Here is an 18,320-nt window from a genome sequence, read left to right as displayed (position 1 = left end):
CATATCGCCTATATCGTCTATATCGCCCACCCCTAATTCAGGCCCCTTTCTAATAAGTCATTTTTATTATATTTGTATCCAGGATTAAAAAAGGGTCCTCATTTTCCCAGAAACAGAGAAGGCTGCGTCTTGTACTCACGTAAATGGAGCTGCAATACCAGACACAGCCAATGGAAAGATGAGGCGCTGCGCCTGGGAAAACAGAGACCCTTTCTCTAATACTGGAAACACAAGTAAAATTATCCACTTAAACAAAATACAAGAAAATACCTAGCCCTTCGGGTTTCCTCTATGCTGGGTGACAACTAATTAGCCTGACTAAAAGGACAGTCCTCCAGCTCACCTGGACCGCTACAATTGTACAATATGGTTGAAACATCAGTGTGACCCGTTTATCATGTCGCACCTACAGATATCGGGGAAGACTACTTTCAATTTATTTATTTTTTTACTTTCTAAATTCTTTATATCAGTGTGACAGAGGACAATGAGTCACGGGACATTTATTTCTGCACGATTTTTATCCTTTACAAGTTGAAGCAAACATACCAGCACATTGTCAGCCAATACATAATACTCTGGTACATACCAGAGTCTCTCATGTAGTGAATCTCATCAAAAATGACCCAGGCCATTTCTCTCATCACCTCAGAGCCTCTGTATAACATGCTGCGCAAAATCTGTATGTGAAAATAAAGAGTTAGTATACCTCACACATTGTAATAAATCAGGCACTGAAATGAAAAAAAAAAAAAAGTCTCTATATTTGTAGTTATGATCAATGTTTCCTTCCCTCAGGACCAAGCAACTAATAGACGACCATCTTCGTGTCCTCTTAAAGGGTTTGTAACATACACTATTAGAGCATAGGCCAGGGATGGCCAATCTGTGGCTCTCCAGCTGTTGTAAAACTACAACTCCCACCATGCCCTGCTGTAGGCTGATAGCTGTAGTCAGTCTGGGCATGCTGGGAGTTGTAGTTTTGCAACAGCTGGAGAGACTCAGGTTGGCATCAAGAAAGGGGGGACAGAGAAGAGAGTCTCTCTGGAGGACAAGGCTTTCTGCTTCCCCAAGCGAAAACCATTCATAAATTGGAGACTGGACGTGAAAAAAAGGTTGTAGAAAATCTCTTCTTAAGGGTCCATTCACAGATCCGTATGTGTTCTGCGGATCCACAAAACACGGACACCGGCAATGTGCGTTCCGCATTTTGTGGACGCACATCGCCGGCACTATAATAGAAAATGCCTAATCTTCGGACAAGAATAGGACATGTTCTATTTTTTTCGGGAACAAAATTGTGGACCCGGAAGTGCACATAGTGAGGCCCCATAGACATGAATGGGTCTGCAATTCTGCTCCGCAAAACGCGGAACAGAGTTGCGGGCGTGTGAATGGACCTTTAAGGAGTTGTCCAGAATTACGGTAGTAAAACATTGCTGCTTTCTTCCAAAAACAGCACCACTACCGGTCCATGGGTTAGCACTGTTGCCGTGCAGCTGGAGTCCTGGGTTCAAATCTGACAAAGGACAACATCTGCAGTGAGTCTGTGGGTTCTCCTCCCACAAGATATACTCCTAAGGAATCTAGATTGCGAGCCCCAAAAGTAGAGAGTGAGCGACGACCTTGTCTGTAAAGCGCTGCGGAATAGGTCAGCGTTATAGAAAGATAAGTAAATATGGCAGCTCAGCCCCAACGTGAATGAGTCTGAGCTGCAACACCAGACAACTCATGGACTGGTGCGTGTGGTGCCGGCTTTAAAAGAAAGTAGCAATGGTTTTCTAACCCTGGACAACCCCTCTAAACTTCCGTTGAGGCTTTAGACTATCACACTGACTATTGGTCAGCAGTGAATGTGACAGCTTATGAAGGACCCAGCTTTGACCAGTCATTTCTATGGGTTCTGAATATTGCTTCATTCTCGTCCTAGTGACACAACAGAGGGGCTGCTCATTCCCTCCTGGGCTCCTCCACACAGGATCTGTCACAGGCTTTACTTTGTTCTGAGGGCAGCATTGATAGACATTGAGCAGAATGTACTCAGTATTAGGCCTCATGCACACGACCGTTGTTGTGTTCCGTGTCCGTTGTACCGTTTTCCGTGATTTTCTGCGGACCCATTGACTTTCAATGGGTCCGTTGAAAACTCAGAAAACGCACCGTTTGTCATCCGCGTCCGTGATCAGTGTTTCCAGTCCGTCAAAAAAATATGACCTGTCCTATTTTTTTCACGGACAACGGTTCGCGGACCCATTCAAGTCAATGGGTCCGTGAAAAAACACGGATGCACACAAGATTGTCATCCGCGTCCGTGATCTGTGTCTGTTTTTTTCCTATCATTTTCAAGGCAAACTTCACTTTTCATGTCTGGTGATCCTCCAAAAATCAAGGAAGACACACGGAAACAAAAACGGAAACGGATCACGGAATAACGGAACCCCGTTTTGCGGACCGTGAAAAAATACTGTCATGTGCATGAGGCCTTAAGCAGCTCGGGAGTCCAGATATTCGTGAGCTCCCGGATTTCACTGCACCCACTGATTGCTATAGGAAGACCCAGGGAGGGAGAGCTGGGAGCTCATGCAGTGGGCTTCAGTGGTCAATTCAAGGAAGTGGGCGGCCATTTTAGTCAGGGTTTTGCTGCACTCAGATCAGAAAGCATAAAGCTGGTGACGGACTCCCTTGAACATTAAGACTCCACACCAAAAGGCAAGCTCTTCATGGTGCTGAATAAATAATTCTAAAAGAATTTACCTTAAACATTAAGAAAAGGAGCATTTTGGTAAGAGAAAATATTCTGCGTACCTCAGTGGTCATAACCAGGCAGGACGCTGTTGGGTTGATTGTGACGTCTCCAGTCATTAAACCGACATCTTGAAACTCCTCATACATCTCCCTGTATTTCTGATTACTCAGAGCTTTAATTGGGCTGGTGAAGATAACTCTTTGCTTTTCACGGAGAGCGAGGGCTATGGCATATCTGTCAGAACAGGAAATGAAAAGTGTATCCAAGCCATATGATTAAAAGTGCAATGAATGGGTCTTAATATTGCTGGCCTATAGCATCAATCTGTGATTGGCCTGTACCCGACTCCTACCAATCATGAACAGATTGCAGCACAGCAGTCGTTTATATCCTTACCAACCACATGTGGCTCAAACGAGGGGCACCAAGCTGCATTAATAGAAGAGCTGTATCCGCTGTACAACAAAAACGGGTAGGGTGGCGGGCGCCGGGCGCTACTGAATGATGTTCCAATGAGAGTTATGGGCCCTTCACTAATGATATACTAGAATATTAAATTACATACAGTTAAAAATGTAGGCAAAAAAGGGTACATACTCTGCGCACACTGTTTTTCCAGCCGACGTATGAGCGGACACGAGGACAGACTGATTGTTATCTATGCAAAGAATAGCTTCTTTCTGAAAGGCATCCAATATGAATGGATATTCCTGAAAATACAGAAAAGGAGTCATGACTACACTGATAATAAAGCACAAGTCAACACATGAGGTTCTTCTCCCAACACATACAACAGGCACGAGAGTGAGTAATGGGGGGATTCCAAGAGACACCGCAGATTTTGTCCGTTTTTCACTTTGGATACCACGGGACCTACATGCGGTTTAGCCCCAATGAATGGGGGGAGAACTACACTGCAAGTGGACATCTGTTGCAGCTTCCATCAAAGAACTGGCAATTACTTATTTGCCAGATCGAGCGCCACCTCTCCGGTTCTCTCGGCAGAGCTCTCTATCTGCCTGCAGATGTTGACAACCTGTAAATGATCACTGCCCTCATTGGTCGCACCGCTGAAGACAGTCACTGGCTGCAGCAGCAATGCGTTTTGGATGTAAGGTCACTGCTGCATCCAAGAGTCCCGCCGGGAGAACTAGAGCAGAAACACAGGATCTGTCGGGTAAGTGCGTAGGCGTTCCTCCTGAAATCAAACAACCCCTTTGATGACCTGAACTCACTGTATCATAGTGATGTCTGGAATCCAGACTTGTAAGGCCAGCCTAATAAAGAATTTGTGTAAAGCTAGAGATCAAGACTCAAGGAACCCATGAAAATCACAGTACAATGAATGGCAGAGCTCCAGCCATAAGAAAACGTGGATCTTTTTTCATACAGGAAACTTCTCAGCCGCTTGATAAACGTTCCTTTGTTAAGTTACATGAGTGAACAGAGATCTAGTTTTCCTTATTACAGGAGTGTTGCCCTATTGCACTGAATGGCAGCCAAGTGCATGCATATATGGTCAGGAGCTGCGCTAAACACTTGGGCGGTCATTTATCAAACAGAAATTAGGCTAAGGCTACTTTCACACTCGCGTTTTGGCTTTTCATTTGTGAGATCCGTTCATGGCTCTCAGTAGCGGTCCAAAACAGATCAGTTTCGCCCTAATGCATTCTGAATGGAAAAGGATCCGCTCAGAATGCATCAGTTTGCTTCCGTTTAGTCACCATTCCGCTATGGAGGCGGACACCAAAATGCTGCCTGCCTGACGAAGCAGAGCCAAACGGATCCGTCCTCATTGACGTACATTGTGTACCAGGATGGATCCGTTTGGCTCCGCTTCGTCAGGCAGGCAGCGTTTTGGAGTCCGACTCCAAAGTTCTCTCTGACACAATAGAAAACGGACCCGTCCTCCATTGACTTTCAATGGTGTTCAAGACGGATCCGTCATGGCTATAGAAGACATAATATAACCGGATCCGTTCATAACAGATGCATGCGGTTGTATTATGGTAACGGAAGCGTTTTTGCAGATCCATGACGGATCCCCAAAAAACGCTAGTGTGAAAGTAGCCTAATTTCTGCAGCAATCTGAGACTTATCTCCACTCACGCCTGGTCTAAAAAAGTGGACGTGGCATGGGCGGGCCGTCTCACTTACAATTTTGTACGCCTGTTTTAGTCGTACAAAATGGTCTAAATGTAATACAGCTAGGAAGCTGTCTTACATTTTGAAGTGGCGGTGGATCCACGAAAAGTTATGTAGTGGCCGGCGCCTATTCATAACTCCACCGCCAGGTATAGGGCTTATTAAGACCGGTGTCTAAAACGCCAGTCTTAATAAATGTGCCCATTGGAGTGTCAACTTGTCTTCATTGAGTTTTTCAGTGTTAACCAGTTTTACTGTAGAAATCTGAACATACCTTTGAAGCTTTCCCCACCCGTGGCCTCAGTGGTACATACTCATCATCTGCAGGGAGAGCAACCTAGAGGAAGAAACAGTAGAAATATTAACTTCCTACCCAGTGCATATCCAGGAGACTCCAAACTACATCTGGTGAACTGACAAATGAATGTCATTACTGTAATCTGCAGTGCTACGCACCACCTTGCTCCAGGTTAGGTCCTTGAGTTTAAAGAGAATGTGTCACCCAAATGTTTTTCCCGCCAGTTAAAAACTAGAAAACATAACATATCCTTTTTTCTCATCCGTTATTTTCTGATTACAGATTTTTTTTTTTATTCTATTTCCTGAACATGATTATGGGATGGCCATCTTCCCTGAGCTGTTCTTAACAGCATTTAGAGAATTGCTTTACAGAAGCCAAATGGGGCACAGATACAATGGACAGGAGCTGAATCATTGACTTTCATGGAAGAGTTTTCTAGGCATGCTCTGTGACCTGTGCAGAGGTGAGGAGGGAGTAGATAAGCTGTGATATCGCCTATTGTGAAAGGAAGACCCTGCGTTATCTGTATATAGAGGTGCTATCAGTCATTCTAATCCTGCCTGAAATAAACAGCTAACTGTAGTAAAGTGATCTGTACAAACCAAACAATTGCTTAGCCCCTGATCGCACTGTGACAGTCACTATTAGCATGATCTTCATTAGCCATCAAGTACACGAAAAAGGAGCATCACTAAAATGTGCAAAAGAGAAAAATTATGGCACCTGCCCTTGGTTATTACCTCGTGGGTGCAGCCCTCAACTGTATCCACTTCTTGCACTTTTACCCTGGGCATCAAGTCTGCCAGGCTGTAATGAAAAAACAGATTTTCTGTTAGGGCATGGAAACAAATCTACAACAGCGCCACCTAGTGAAACACTCAAGAAGTCAGAATCATTTCAAAACTTACAACATGAAACAAAGAAAGAAAAAAAAAAGGAAGAAGAAGAGGTTACAATTTGTCCTAAAAAGGGGGGCATTACCCAAGCAATATTCATTCTTAGGGTCCATTTACACATCCGTATGCGTTTTGCAGATCTGCAAAACAAGGACACTGGCAATGTGTGTTCCGCATTTTGCGGACCACACATCGCCGGAACGCTCATAGAAAATGCCTTTTCTTGTCCGCAATTGCAGACAAGAATAGGACATGTTCTATTTTTTTGCGGAACGGAAGTGCAGATGCCGACAGCACATACCGGCCCCATCTTAAATTAATGGGTACGCACCTGTTCCGCAAAATTGCGGAACGGATGCGGACCCATTTTGCAGACGTGTGAATGGACCCTTATATCATGAAGGATAAATGCTATGCTGCCTGCCTTTCCGGGGCCATAACTTTTTTTTTTTAATTGTCCGTTCACATAGCCTTATGAGGGCTTGTTTTTTGCAAGACATGTTGTACTAATGGCACTATTTTATATTGCTACGATGTAATGGGAAGTGGGCATAAAAATGCAAAATGGCGTGGAATTTGAGAAAAAAATAATAATAATAATAATGTAGGGGGTGCACTATATTTGAGGGAAGGGGAGTTAATATGGATATTAGACTCCACCAAGATTCTCTGAGTAATTGTTACACTCTCTATATCTATCTATCCCTAGTCCATATACTGCTCTAATTATAGTACCCCAATGAATGGTGCCACTGTACTAAAATCTCGTGTGGCGGTGGCACCTCTGCCACATAAAGTAGTCTGCCTAATAGTGTGAACCTTCCCTAATACTGCCCAGACAGACTGTGCACCCTCCTTTAATATGGGTGCTGGTATCCGGAAACTCTGCTAACTATCTCTTTGTCCATTTACCACGCTCTACGCATTTCTGTGCGGATTTAATACCGCATTTCATCAGGAGCCGGTTCGCAGGTTTAAGAGTAGATACTGATAGCATGTGGCATGGAATCGCCGCACATAGTGGCGCCATATTCTGACCACATTACTTTTTTACAGCTACAGTTATAGAGCTGCGAGAGGACTCATTTTTAGCTGGCCGATCTGTAATTTTCATTGATAACATTTTGGAGCGTGTAGGACTTTTTGATCACTTGTTATTCTTTTTTTGGATTGGTGAAGCGATGAGAAAAAACCTGAGAATCCTTTTCCATTACGGTACTCACTGTATGTTTATTTTAATAGTACGAGCACTTTGGGATGCGGCAGTGCTAATTCGGTTTATTTTTATAATGGTGAAAGGATGGAAATTTGAATTTTTACATTTTTTTTGGAACATACACTTTAATTCACCCTGCGCTGCCGAGACGACCCTCAGTATAATCTTGAAGAAGAAGTAGCGCCGCCTTCTCTTCAAACAGTTGATCAGTGGGTGTGCCTGGAGTCGGACCCCACTGGTCAGACTGGAGTTGATCATGAGATTACAGCCTATGAGACATTCAGTACGTTTCTATGGAGCCCTGCATGCTATAGGAACTATCGCTGCGATAGCTTTGGATCCTCCAGGGCGACCAAGGCTACCACAGCGAAGGAACGGCTCCTCAATCGCCGTGCAGAGGAGACATTTAGGCACCGGAAGCACAGCTCTCTCTGGGGAAGCCGTCTCAGATGCCGTGGTCACAATTAAACCAGACAGCTGCGAGGTTAAACGTCCGTCATCAGCGTTATTGGATTATCGATTACAGATCATCATGATCTGATATTAATACTTACTTGACATCATCCGATGATGAAGGTTCAAGTTTTATCTTCTTTCCAAAGATGCAATCCTCTGGAGCCTCCATGCTGCCGGCCTCTCTTTTGGCTGCAGGAGCAGCTCCTGTGATCGTCTTCACATTCTTCTTCCTGAGAAGAAGATAATCATCATCTTTACTTATATAGCGCCAACAGATTCCGCAGCGCTTTACAAGTCACAGACAAAGTAAACTAAATAAGGAAATATGGCGACAGAAGATGCTCGTTTCATGCAGCGGTCAGGCCATCTTCTATAAAAGCAGGTTATACAGGTAGCGCTGTATGAGCCGTATCCGAGTATGTACAGGTATGAAGAGCATCAAGGTGCAAGGAGTGTGGGGGATAGGGCTGGGTGACGGGACTGGGATAATGTACAAGTGGGGGAAAAAGAATGCAGTCAGATTACGGAATATCTAAAACCGTGTGTAAAATATGTTAAGCATTAACCTGATTATCTAGAGTAGGCAGCGACCACAAATATCTAGATTACAAGTCCCACCGTTTCGGCTTCACAAAATACAGACACCTTATGTACAACTGCAGGACGGTAATCATTCCTCCGCTCCCTGCGCCACTCTTCTTGATAAGCCACAGAAAGTAAGGAAAGCAATGTATATTAGGCTGGGTTCACACTTGAGCGTTTTACAGCGCGTTCAAACGCGCTGTAAAACGCTCAACACATGAAAACCAATGCTTCCCTATGGCCCTGGTTCTCACTTGAGCGTTTTACAGCGCGTTTGAACGCGCTGAAAAACACCCTACGCTCAAAAAAGTTCTTGAGCTTCTTTGGGGCGTTTTGTCGAGTGTTTGCAGCCATAGGAAACTGCTGTTAATCACACAAACGCGCGTAATACGCGGGTTGACTATGGACAAAAACGTGCGACAAAAACGCGCGACTTAAACGGGCATATCAAATATGCTCAGGTCTGAACCCAGCCTTAAGGATCAGATATGACAGGATCTGCTGTGGGGGCACCAAGTGCAGCCCCCGACACAGATGTGACCACAGCCTTAGGCCTTGTCCCCACTTTCGTTTTTTACGGACATGTGCTGTCCGCATGCAAAAATGCAGACAGCACACCGTGTACTGTCTGCATCAGTATGTCCGTTACGTAGCCCTGCCAGAAAAATAGAACATGTCCTATTCTTGTCCATTTTAGGCATTGTTACAATGTATCTGCAAAAAAAAAAAAAAAAAAAAAAAACACTGATGGCATACGGATGCCATCTGTTTTTTTGCGGAACGCAAAACACAGTCGTGTGCATGCAGCCTAAATGTCTGTTCACACAGCAATATTTTTTTACTGACCGCAGGCCAGTAAAAAAAACAAAAAACACACGGAGACATGCACTACTTTGAAGTCACGCCCATTGAAGTCTATGGGCCCGTGAAAAATCACAGACAAAACACAGATGGCACGCGTGGTGCGTCAGTTTTTCACGGAAGACAAATAGGAAATGCTCTTGAAATTAATTTTCAGCTGAGAAACGTCCATGGATTACGGATGACACACGGAGGGTAAAAACAGACACACGGACCATCCTCAGATCCTTCATGGATTAAATAAGGACGCAGCCTCCTTACAGCTTACCAAGCACAGCGCCATCCACCGAACAGCAGCTGTGCTTGGTATTGACTCGTTTACTTGAATGGGGCCGAGAGGAGCTGAGGCCATGTGACTGACGAACAGGGCCGGCTGGAGTCTGAACCCGACAATCTCATACTGGCGATCTATCCTTAGGATAGGCATTCAGGGGGAGATTTATCAAACTGGTGCAAAGTAGAACTGGCTTAGTTGCCCAAGGCAACCAATCAGATTCCACCTTTAATTTTTCGCAGCTCCTTTGGAAAATGAACGGTGGAATCTGATTGGTTGCTATGGGCCACTAAGAAAAAATGTGGCCGATACAGTCAGAACAACCCTATATGCAGGTGCACATCGCTATGGCGAAATACATATACAAAGAAAAAGACACAAATGCAATAGCACTCTGCAACCAGCATTCTGCCCTGCCTCTATGCTGGATGAGGCATTGGTGTACATTTTGGCCAAAGCGTAATAAGCCACTCACCACGTCAAGGTCGCCTCTATGGAGTGGTCCCTAACACTAGTTCCTACCCGTTTATGGGCCATGACAGCCACACAAAGTCCAGGGAGCGCAGGCACACTCTGCTTTTAACCCTGTCCGGTGCCATTACAGCTTTCATCGGATCCAGGGATGCAAGTACCAACATGCATGCTGAGCCCACTATATACTTCTCCTGGAGCCAAATGGCTACTGGAAGGCCCTGTAGAAGTATGCTGAGCCCACCATATACTTCTCCTGGAGCCAAATGGCTACTGGTAGGTGCTATATATGCAGACTCTAAAACCAGCCTCCAGGGCAGACTAACTGGTCAGGTGTGCATAACTGCATGGAGATCGCCACGCCTCCAATATATACTACAAAGAAAAAATGTGGGGGATACAGTCAGCACAACCCTGTATGCAGGTGCACATCGCTATGGCGAAATACTGGAGGCTGGTTTTAAAGTCAGTATAAAACTGAGTCTACTTCTACAGGGCCTACCAGTAGCCATTTGGCTCCAGGAGAAGTATATGGTGGGCTCAGCGTGCATGTTGGTACTTGCATCCCTGGATCCGATGAAAGCTGTAATGGCACCGGACGGGGTTAAAAGCAGAGTGTGCCTGGCGTTCATGCTGTGCCTGTGCTCCCTGGATTTTGTGTGGCTGTCATGGCCCATAAACAGGTAGGAACTAGTGTTAGGGACCACTCCATAGAGGCGACCTTGACGTGGTGAGTGGCTTATTACGCTTTTGCATTTGTGTATTTTTCTTTGTATATGGGCCACTAAGCCAGTTCTACTTTACAACAGTTTGATAAATCTCAACCCCTTAATATCTACATCCTGGAGAACCCCTTTAACTCCAGTAGAGGAAAAAATAAATCCTTAAAGGGGTTTTCCAGGATTTGGTCCTTTTTTAATTACCTCTCCTAGCGTGTAGCACCTACTGAAAGAATCAGACTCGCCTGCTCCCGGACCCTCTGGTCCCACGTCCTGGCTCCGTTCGGTGACCTTCGGGCTCGGTCCAGATGTGGGGGGGGTCACATTTGCCGCTGCAGCCAACGACTTCACACGCGACATGTCACTGCTGGGTCATGTGCCACTTGGTGACATGTCAACCCTGGGACAAGTCACTGGCTGCAGGGGCACATGTGACACCGTCCATACCTGACCCACAAGATCACCAAATGGAGCCAGGACCGTTGGAGAGCAGGCGAGTACGATTCTTTCATGGAGGTATCACACGCTAAGGGTGGCAAATGAAAGAGGGACTAAACCCTGGAAAACCCCTTTAATAAATCCATATGCCACAATTAATTTTCTCACTAACTAATGTACATAATATTGGATGCACATAGATACAGCACGGGCACCGGATTGAAAAGGTTTTCCACGTGATCACTGCCTCAGCGGTCACTTGTGTTGCTCGGACACGCTATCAATGCAGCGCCAGCCTTCTCACTGCTTTTCCTAGAGCAGTGACGTCTTGTTCATCGATCATGTGGCCTCGAACCCGGAGGTCACCAGTCAAAAAAAAAAAAAAATTATATATATATTATATATATATAAAAAAAAACTCATTGAAAGCCCCTTTTAGGGATCCAGACCATCTTTATGTGCAAAACAACTGTGCTGTAATTTAAAGAGGTTGTTTCACTTCAGCAAGTATTAACTTTCTCTACGTGATAAATTCTACCAGGCACTTCCTAATGTATCGTGATTGTCCATATTGCTGCCTGGATTCATTTTTCCCATCACATTATACACTGCTCGTTACCATGGTTATGACCACCTCGCAATCCATCAGTGGTGGTCATGCTTGCACACTATAGGGAAAAGCACTAGCCTATGTGAACTCCCATGGTCCCAGCAACCAGAGAGGCTGGCACTTTCTCCTGTAGTGTGCAAGCACGACCACCGCTGCTGGACTGCAAGGTGGTTGTAACCATGGAAACGAGCAGTGTATAATGTGATGGAAAAGGAGTCCAGCCAGCATAGGAAGCAATGTGGATAATCACAATACATTAGTAAGTGCCTGGTATTAACTTTCTCTACATGATAAATGCCACTTGCTTAAATGAGACAACCCCTTTAAATGCTGAATAAATGAGTGACAACTGGGGGCCATGTCCAGTAATGAACCTAAATAATATTAACATTAAACACAACTTACATTAATATATATTTATAATTTAACCCATTGTAAGACTGTAAGGTTGACACCAAACTGACCAGCTCACAGATCACTGTCCTGAGCAGATACTATGGACCCCACACAGTTATAGGGGTTTACAATCTGTGGATGTAAATTATAGGAAACTTTCCATTCACTGACAGCATGCAGAGATAGTAGTAAAGAACTGACATGACAAACAGGTTTGAAAATGGCAAACTATTTCACCCTACATCTTACATACAGAAACTGTTTATAATCGGGGAGATTTACAGGTGTAAAGTAGAACTGGCTTAGTGGCCCTTAGCAACCATTCAGATTCCACCTTTCATTTTTCGGAGCTCTTTTAAAAACTGAAAGGTGGAATCTGATTGGTTGCTACGGGCCACTAAGCCAGTTCTACTTTACACCCGTAAATCTCCCAATGTATCCCCCACCTCAGGCTGGACATTACAGGCCATGCTGTCAATATAACAATTCTCCGGGTGTTATTAGCGGGGACTCTCACCCGGTCTTGGCCGCAGGCCCTGGTTGGGCGGCCGTGTTGCTTGCCGTCTGCGCCTCCTCTTCAAATACACTGAACAGCTCGTCCCCGAAGGCGTCCGCCATTTCCTCCGACGAACTAACTCCCTGTGCCGACAAACTCAAAAAAGCCCTGACTCCGGTACCGGTCAGCGGCGCGCGTCAACTTAGAGGCCGATAACGTGTGCTAAAAGTCGCACACCGATGACTTAACCGGTGGGCCCTGGACGCGCACAAGTGACGTAAGCGCTCACGAGTAACCTGAGACAGTTGTGCATTACACGTGACTCCAGTCGTTGGTTAGGGATTTGCGTCTTCGGCCATTTTTCCGAAGACAAGACAATTAAGCAGAAGTCAATGAGTTGGACTACAACAAAATGGCCGCTTTTTATGCAGACAGGAAGTGATTCCACGAGGTTACATGTGCTGGGGAACCTGTGTTGTACTCAAGTGGTAGTTGCGTGACGTCAGCAGCCCCGGGCGTTTGAGAATCTGTCGTGACGTCACGGGTGTGATGGTGATGATTTGCGACTGGTGAGTGATGCTCCTACAACATATAGACGTTATTTATACGCCAGGCGTGCGTATGTGCGTGGCACATGGCTGCCGGGACAGGTCCTAAAGCTGTCCCAGTCATCTCTGGGGTGATGGTTTCCATTACTCCATGTTCTCACAGCGCATCAATGATCTTGGAGTCTTTCAATTACAATTTGTCATTGAGGCTTTTGGAAAGCTGGGTGACAACCAGTGCAGCATCTACAGGGGTAGTCAGTCACTAGAGCAGAGAGATGCGATCAGGCACCCATGGGTGCTTGTCCTATGAGCACAGTGTATGGCTGGACCGGGCTATGAGAGTACACATTTGTACTGCACTATAATAGATAAAGGGAATATGTGTACAGCAGGTTTACATGAGCCAAACATTCGTGACCTATCCTTTGATTAGTAGGGATTGTGATCACCACCGATTAGCTGAGCGTAGGGACTGCGGCGCGGGGCCATACAGGTGAGCGGGGCCGTGCCTTCTGCTGCTGCACATGCTCAGTCTTATTCAGTTGAACATCATAGGATGAACTGCTGTACCCCAAAAAACAAGGAGGTTGTCTGAATTAATATTAAAATTGCTAATGGCAGGGAAGGAGTTAATACTGGCTCCAACTGCAGCCATGACGTCAACTTCTTTGCTGCAACCCCTTTAAGATACCCACACGTACCAGCTAATCTGCAAGGGTGAGATGGCTTATCGGGAGGATAATTATCTGCACTCATTGACAAAAAAACAACAACCAATAACGCACCCAAATAGAAATGTGGAAATGCTGCAAAACTCAGCATACAGTTAAGTCTAAGGGCTCATGCAGACGACCGTTGGATGGTTTGCGGTCGGTAAATTGCGGATACTGGGTGTGTGGTTTCCGTATTTTGTGGAACAGAACAACTGGCCCCTAATAGAACAGTCCTATCCTTGTCTGTAATGCGGATGATAACAGGACATGTTCTATTTGGTTGCGGAACGGACATACGGAAACGGAATGCACGCGGATTCATTTCCATTTTTTGCAGCCCTATTGAAGTGAATGGGTCCGCAAAAAACGGAACGGACACGGGAAAAAATATGTTCGTGTGCACGAGCCCTCAGGCAGATATTTAAATAATAATTACAGGTATGGTCTGATTAGACGCTAGGTCTTGCCACAAGAGGGCATAAAAGTGCTTTGCCCTCCCGTCCTATAAAAAGGGTCTCAGAGGCTACTTTTGGGTAGCGTCCCTCCTGGTGAGAGATCGCTGACTCCTAGACATGCCTCTATGATGCACTTGAAGACATTTTGCCCAGTTGATAGACAGAGAGGGGGCGCATCACTGGACTGAGAGAAGCTGGATGGTCGTTTTAAGGAATTGCCCGCTATCTAGGTCTTTCTGATCTAGCAATTAGGAGGTTGGGAGCGGTGAGTACATGAGGGTACACAAGCTTGGTGAACAGGCAGACAGACCACCAGTACAGAGGATTGTCTGATCCTCCGACAAGCAGGAGCAGCTCCCACAGTTTCATTGTCCACCATCCAGACACAGATGGCATCTTCATTACACATCCTTGTCTCTGCCCGACAATTTCCAGACGCTTAGCAGAAGGAAATTTGGTGTCGCTGTGCCCATTATATGGCCTGCCATTGACAGCCAGCCACCATAGCCTCCGTTTGCAGTGGTGAACGAGAAACCTGAAGTGCCAAAGACTGGAACTGTATCGTCTTTAGCGTCAAATCCAGGTTCTGTTTGGGATCCGACGATGGCCAGGTTCAAGTATGGAGGCCTCATGGTTAGTGCTTTAATCCTGTCTTTGCTGTAGAGGAAGGAGAGGGGTTTTAAACCTCTTCTTCATTGACGGCCAGACAGCCCATGATGGAGTAGGCCCTAAACAGGCTGCGGCAGTCCTGGACGGACATCCTCTCCTGGTTCATAACCAAGCATTTCCTGGCAACAATACTTATTCCCTATACAAAGGGTTGGGGATAAGTCACTGACCACTGGGATCCCCATCGATCACAAGAACAGAAGTACCTCATGAGAGTGGAGCATTAGTGCACATTTATTATCACTGGTGCATTCACTTCTGTGGGACTGCTGGAGATAGTGCGACCATTGTACTTAGAGGTCCCATAAAAGTGAATGCAGCTTTTTCTTACTGATGAGCTATCCTCTGGATAGTTCATCAGCATCTGCTCAGCGGGAATCCGACACCTGGGACATCCGACGATCAACCTTTTCAGAAGGCAGCGACGCTGGCAGTAGCGCTGCGGCCTTCTCGTTGCTTCCCGCAGGCCCAGTGACGTCACGACTAGTATCACTGGCCTAAGCCCCGTTCACTAAGCTCATCAGTAAGAAAAAGCTGCAGAACTCCTTTAAGGCCCCTGAACTTCTAGCACTGCCAGGGTCGCATAGCATTATATTGATGCTATATAACCCTTAGGCCCCTTTCACACGGGCGAGTATTCCGCGCGGTTGCGATGCGGGACGTGAACGTATTGCACCCGCACTGAATACCGACCCATTCATTTCTATGGAGCTGTTCACATGAGCGGTGATTTTCACACATCACTTGTGCGTTGCGTGAAAATCGCAGCATGCTCTATATTGTGCGATTTTCACGCAACGCAGGCCCCATAGAAGTGAATGGGGTCGCGTGAAAATCGCAAGCGGTGCGATTTTCACGCATGGTTGCTAGGAGACGATCGGGATGGAGACCCGATCATTATTATTTTCCCTTATAACATGGTTATAAGGGAAAAAAATAGCATTCTGAATACAGAATGCTTAGTAAAATAGCGCTGGAGGGGATAATTTTTTTTTTTTAACTCACCTTAATCCACTTGCTCGCGCAGCCGGCATCTCCTTCTGTCTTCATCTTAGCTGTGTGGAGGAACAGGACCTATGGTGACATCACTCCGGTCATCACATGGTCCGTCACATGATTAGTGTTAAGCGAACTTCTGTTTTAAGTTCGGCGTCTAAAGTTCGGCTTCCGGTTAGCGGAGAATCCCGATATGGATTCAGAATTCCGTTGTGGTCCGTGGTAGCGGAATCAATAATGGCCGATTATTGATTCCGCTACCACAGACCACAACGGAATTCGGAATCCATATCTGGATTCTCCGCTAACCGGAAGCCGAACTTTAGACGCCGAACTTAAAACAGAAGTTCGCTCAACACTACACATGATCCATCACCATTGTAAAAGAACGATCCCAAGCCCGAACTTCTGTGAAGAAGTTCGGGTTTGGGTACCAAACATGCGCGATTTTTCTCACGCGAGTGCAAAACGCATTACAATGTTTTGCACTCGCGCGGAAAATCGTGCGTGTTCCCGCAACGCACCCGCACCTTTTCCCGCAACGCCCGTCTGAAAGAGGCCTTAGAGGTCTGGAATGTATTGGATAACACTGACAGCATTATGTCAGTGTTATCCAATACATTACAGAACTGTAAGGCTGGGTTCACACAAGCGGATGCCGTGCGTGGCATCCGCTCCGTGAAAGAGTGCAAAGACCCGTTGCAGACTGCAGAGGCACGGAGCATTAACATGATTGATAATGCTCCGTGCCTCTCTGTGATCAGTGAGATAAAGTTGTCACTGTGATTTCGTAGTAAAGAGGTCACAGAGAGGCATGGAGCATTATCAGTCATGTTAATGCTCCGTGCCTCTGCAGTCTGCATCGGGTCTTGGCTGTCATTCACGGAGCGGATGCCACGCACGGCATCCGCTCGTGAGCCTAAGGGTTACATAGCATGATAAATCAATATAATGCTATGTGACCCCAGCAGTGCTGGAAGTTCAGGCCGGGTGCCTCGCTGCGAGTCTACAGAGAGAGACTCGCTCGTCTGAAAGGGGCCTGAGGTAGACAAAAGTGTCTAGCTGTGCACCCGATTTATCATGCAGCCTGAGCCCCTGTGATAAATTTGGTATGTGCTAAGTTTACTCCATCAACAAAATTAGTAAATCTGGGCCATTAGGTCAGGAGACATTGGCAGTATGATCATGCGACGTTCTGTCACTGTTTGTGATCTAGAATGAAGGCTACCATTGGCAGAGGACAAGAAAAATTCCAAGTATCAAGCAGTCAACTGTTTTTTTTTTTCTTTCCTATATTAATACGCTTTTGTAGATATTGTCCTGAGGATCTAGAACAATGGGCGGCAAAAATAAGAAAAATCGTCAAAGCAATGCTCCAGCCATCCAGGGAGCGATTGCAGCCGCTAACCGACCCAGGGCTGCGGCAGAAACCAGGACTGGCGGGGAGGAGGCATCGAAGAGGGAGGCTGGCAAATCGGCAAGCGTGTCCTCTGTGAGCAAGGAAGCGCGGAGCAAACAAGGTAAGGCCCCGTGCACACAACCGTAGCCGTTTTGCGGTCTGTAAATCGCGGATACGCAAAATACCTAAGTGGTCTGTGTGCAGACCAATTCACTTCAATGAGTCCATGGTCTGCCTTTTGCGGACATATTCTATATTTTTGCGGCATGGACATATGGGTGTGGCTGATCCATGTGCTTTCAGCATCTCTATGTCCGTTCTGCAAAACGTATAACATGTCCTATACTTTGCCGCAAAATGCAGACCACGGACCCAATAAAAGTTTAAAAAAGAAAACGTGTGAAACGCAGACAGTATCGCAAAATAAATACAATCAAAGAGATTGGATGATGGGGATTGTTATTTTCAGAGAAAGAAGTTAATAAAATGGCACTCAACTCCTGGGTCTGACCATGTCTTGTCTTTAGACATCCAGTTACGCCTGTTTCTGGGAAAGCTAGTTGTAAACCAATATGGCTGCCTGTACCGCTCCCTGAGGGTTTTCACCAAGCTTCCTAAAACTTTTAATTTGGAACTCTGTCTAGTTAAAGGGGTTTTACCATCACATACAATGGGGGCACATCGCCAGGATATGCCTCCATTGTCTGATAGGTGCGGGTCCCACCTCTGGGACCCGCACCTACAACAAGATCGGAGCGGGGAAATGAATAGAGGGTGCACTGCGCATATGCACCCGCCCTCTATCCATTTCAATGGGGCCGCCGAAATTGCCGAGTGCTGGCTCGGCTATTTCCATCTGCCCCATAGAAATGAATGGGAGCAGGGTCCTCCAGCCACAGCTCTGCCCACTCCGTTCTCCTTGTAGGTGCTGGT

General features: G+C 46.0%; 2 protein-coding genes across 2 annotated transcripts in view; one reads left to right on the top strand and one right to left on the bottom strand.

Annotated features, from left to right (window-relative positions):
- The window catches only part of MTREX (Mtr4 exosome RNA helicase), a 102,913-nt gene extending 90,053 nt beyond the window's left edge, over positions 1 to 12,860 (bottom strand). Inside the window, exons 1-7 of the mRNA XM_040421255.1 lie at positions 12,629 to 12,860; positions 7,859 to 7,990; positions 5,933 to 5,999; positions 5,166 to 5,228; positions 3,344 to 3,456; positions 2,806 to 2,980; positions 590 to 680 (exon numbers count right to left, since the gene is read on the bottom strand). Coding sequence (XP_040277189.1) covers positions 590 to 680; positions 2,806 to 2,980; positions 3,344 to 3,456; positions 5,166 to 5,228; positions 5,933 to 5,999; positions 7,859 to 7,990; positions 12,629 to 12,729 — 742 coding nt within the window. The 5' untranslated portion in view covers positions 12,730 to 12,860. The remainder of the gene's footprint in view (positions 1 to 589; positions 681 to 2,805; positions 2,981 to 3,343; positions 3,457 to 5,165; positions 5,229 to 5,932; positions 6,000 to 7,858; positions 7,991 to 12,628) is intronic.
- A 173-nt stretch (positions 12,861 to 13,033) lies between these two features.
- The window catches only part of DHX29 (DExH-box helicase 29), a 68,243-nt gene continuing 62,956 nt past the window's right edge, over positions 13,034 to 18,320 (top strand). Inside the window, exons 1-2 of the mRNA XM_040421254.1 lie at positions 13,034 to 13,176; positions 17,301 to 17,508. Of these exons, the coding sequence (XP_040277188.1) occupies positions 17,325 to 17,508 (184 nt within the window). The 5' untranslated portion in view covers positions 13,034 to 13,176; positions 17,301 to 17,324. The remainder of the gene's footprint in view (positions 13,177 to 17,300; positions 17,509 to 18,320) is intronic.

This window comes from Bufo bufo, chromosome 2, assembly GCF_905171765.1.
Source record: "Bufo bufo chromosome 2, aBufBuf1.1, whole genome shotgun sequence".
In the NCBI taxonomy this organism is placed as follows: domain Eukaryota; kingdom Metazoa; phylum Chordata; class Amphibia; order Anura; family Bufonidae; genus Bufo; species Bufo bufo.
This window is presented reverse-complemented; position numbering and strand designations above follow the sequence as displayed.